This window comes from Myotis davidii, unplaced genomic scaffold, assembly GCF_000327345.1.
Source record: "Myotis davidii unplaced genomic scaffold, ASM32734v1 scaffold249, whole genome shotgun sequence".
Classification (NCBI taxonomy): domain Eukaryota; kingdom Metazoa; phylum Chordata; class Mammalia; order Chiroptera; family Vespertilionidae; genus Myotis; species Myotis davidii.
In genome coordinates, this window is record NW_006300367.1 from 5,193,047 (window position 1) to 5,195,684 (window position 2,638).

At 56.9% G+C, this 2,638-nt stretch overlaps 1 protein-coding gene across 15 annotated transcripts in view; it reads left to right on the forward strand.

Annotated features, from left to right (window-relative positions):
• The window catches only part of LOC102768505 (CLIP-associating protein 1), a 138,951-nt gene that overhangs the window by 130,258 nt on the left and 6,055 nt on the right, over positions 1-2,638 (forward strand). For all 15 annotated transcript variants that reach the window (XM_015572489.1, XM_015572491.1, XM_015572490.1 and 12 more), the window contains 2 exons: positions 380-586; positions 1,796-1,912. In XM_015572489.1, coding sequence (XP_015427975.1) covers positions 380-586; positions 1,796-1,912 — 324 coding nt within the window. The remainder of the gene's footprint in view (positions 1-379; positions 587-1,795; positions 1,913-2,638) is intronic.

Genomic DNA, 2,638 nt, shown 5'->3' on the forward strand with positions numbered 1-2,638 from the left:
CAGACTCTCAAATGTCCCTGCACCTAAGAATCTCCGAGTGCTTGACACAGCTGCGGCCCCAGCCCACAGTCTGAGGCCGCGGGTCTGGGGCCCGGGGAGGTGGCCCTCCTAAGGAGGTCTCGGCTGCTGCTGCAGTGGAGGGGTGGGGCAGGCTGCACTCGAGAACCACTTTTCTAAGGTTTTTGCCAAAGTCCACTGTACCTGCCTTCCCAGGGCCTCCATACCCCTGGGAAATTACCCTTCAAACTTCTGCAACAACATTGGCCCGAGGAAGTGACGGCGGCATTGAGCGAAGCATGTCGCTCGGCTCTGGAATTAGGAGCACTGTTTTGGCTGTTCCTGGCTGTGGCACTCACGCTCGGGGGGACCTGTGTTTCAGGTGGTGAGAGCCGCCGAGGAAGCTGCGTCCACTCTGGCCAGCTCCATCCACCCGGAGCAGTGCATCAAAGTGCTCTGCCCCATCATCCAGACGGCCGACTACCCCATCAACCTGGCTGCCATCAAGATGCAGACCAAGGTCGTCGAGAGGATTGCCAGGGAGTCCCTGCTGCAGCTGCTGGCTGACATCATCCCGGGCCTGCTGCAGGTGGGCTGGGCGCGGTGCCACACCCCCCCAGGGGTGCGAGGGGGCACGGGGCCTGGCTTCCCTTGCTTGCTTGAAGTGGGGCAGGTAGGGCAAGTCGGGAGGTGACCTGTTTTTAGAACCTGGGAAGCTGTGTGGTGTGGCTGCCTCACGCCTTTTCTCTCGGCTCTCAGTCTACCCTCCCCGGAGTGCAGCATGGAGGTGTCCTGGCAGCCTGGAACTGGGCTGGGGAATGAACTCTGTTTACAGTAAACATATTTGGATCATTTTTGTTGTTCATTCCTTCAACAAACCCTTATTGCACATCTGTGGGCCCCAGCCCTGGGCAGGTGGGCCATGGAGTGGGAAACCAGACAGTGGTCCTTGCTCTCACCGACCCAGCAAATGTGGATTGAAACCCTCCTGAGCATGAGACTGGAGTTAGATGGGCTCCGGGGGGAAGATGGTCTCCACTGATCGGCATCCCCTCAGGGGCCGTCAGCCTGCATGGACCAGCGGAGGTGCCGGGGCTGTGCAGAGCTCCCCAGGGAGGTGCGAGCTGACAGCTGGGAACAGAGCAGGAGTGGCGGTTCCTGGCAGGTAGCAGAGAGGGAAGGGCTCATCCAGGAGGCGGTGTCGCGTGGGGTCCTGGAGCGAGAGTTCCCTGGGCAGGGTAGAGAGAAATCAGAGCCACGTGTGGTGCTGCTGTTTGCTGAGCACGGGGCCTGGGTTACGCCAGGCAGAGGGGACGACAGTGTCTGGGAAGTCCTGGAGTCTGTGTGGGGAACAGCAGGCAGGTCCCTCCAGGGGTCGGGGGGAAGGGGGGTGGATGAGGCGACGGTAGGTTGAGGTCCAGCTCTAGCCGGTGCTAACTATTGTCTGGGCACGAGAGTGTGTGGTTCTCATTTCTTTAAAGGTTTTTCACACATGAAACTTGTTTTACCTTCCGGAAAGTACGAAAGTTATTGTCCCCCTTCACCTCTTCCTTGTACTGTCTCCCTCGATGCTTGGGGGGCTGCTGGGCAGTTCCTTGCAGTGGCCCGGGCGGGGCAGGTCGGCCGCAGCTCCTAGCCTCCGGGAAGCTCCCTGGATCAGGTGCAGAGCTGAGTTACACCCTGGTTGTTTTGACAAGTCCAAGGTTGAGCTCTGAGGGCACTTGTGGAGATGTTGAAATATTGACGGTGAAATGAATCTTTGATCTCGTTTCCTTTCTGTGTTCCCCTCCAACTGTAGGGTTATGACAACACTGAAAGTAGTGTGCGGAAGGCCAGTGTGTTCTGCTTGGTGGCAATTTATTCCGTAATCGGAGAAGAGCTGAAACCTCACCTCGCACAGCTCACGGGGAGCAAGGTATGTATACTGTTACCTGGCTGTGGCGCACCCGGGGCCCTGCCAGCAGGTCGGAACTCGCTGCCCGCAGCTCTGGACCCCACGGGCTTCCTCATCGTGTGTTTGTAGTTGGGCCGCATTTCTCCGAAAGCATTTTCCTAAAGATAAAAGTGACCAACTAGATAGCGAAGTCACGGCAAGTTACAGCGGGGTCTGTCGTAACTGTTTATTCCCAAAGGGAAGGTGACTTTGTTAGAAACCAGCTTGTCTTCTTTCACAGAAACGCTAAGGAGATTTGCCTGCTGGGTTAGCAGCTTGCTGGGTCGGAACTGGGTTCTCGGGGCATCCACGGTACTGATGGCCGACTTACCACGTGCCCGCCGGGTCCCGGACACCGTTCTCTGTGCTTGGTGGTGTTGACTCATTTACTCAGGACAGCATCCCTGAGGCTAAGGACAGTTACGCCGCATTTAACCTGCCCAAGAGCATTCAGGGATCTTAACTCCCGAAGCCAAGATTTCAACACCCTGTGCTGCTGCTCATGTTTCCTTTAAGAGTAGCTTAGAATTGGGCAGAAAGTAGGAAAAAGAACTATTGGCTAGAGTGCCTATTGGTTTAAAAATAAACTCAGATCTGATGAACCTGCTACGTGAGAGCAGGTAGAAACCCAAGCTCTGGCAGGAGAGGCATGGTGGGAGGGGGTGCCTTGGTGGTTGTCTCAGTAGGGAAGGGTCCGAGCTGCTCCAG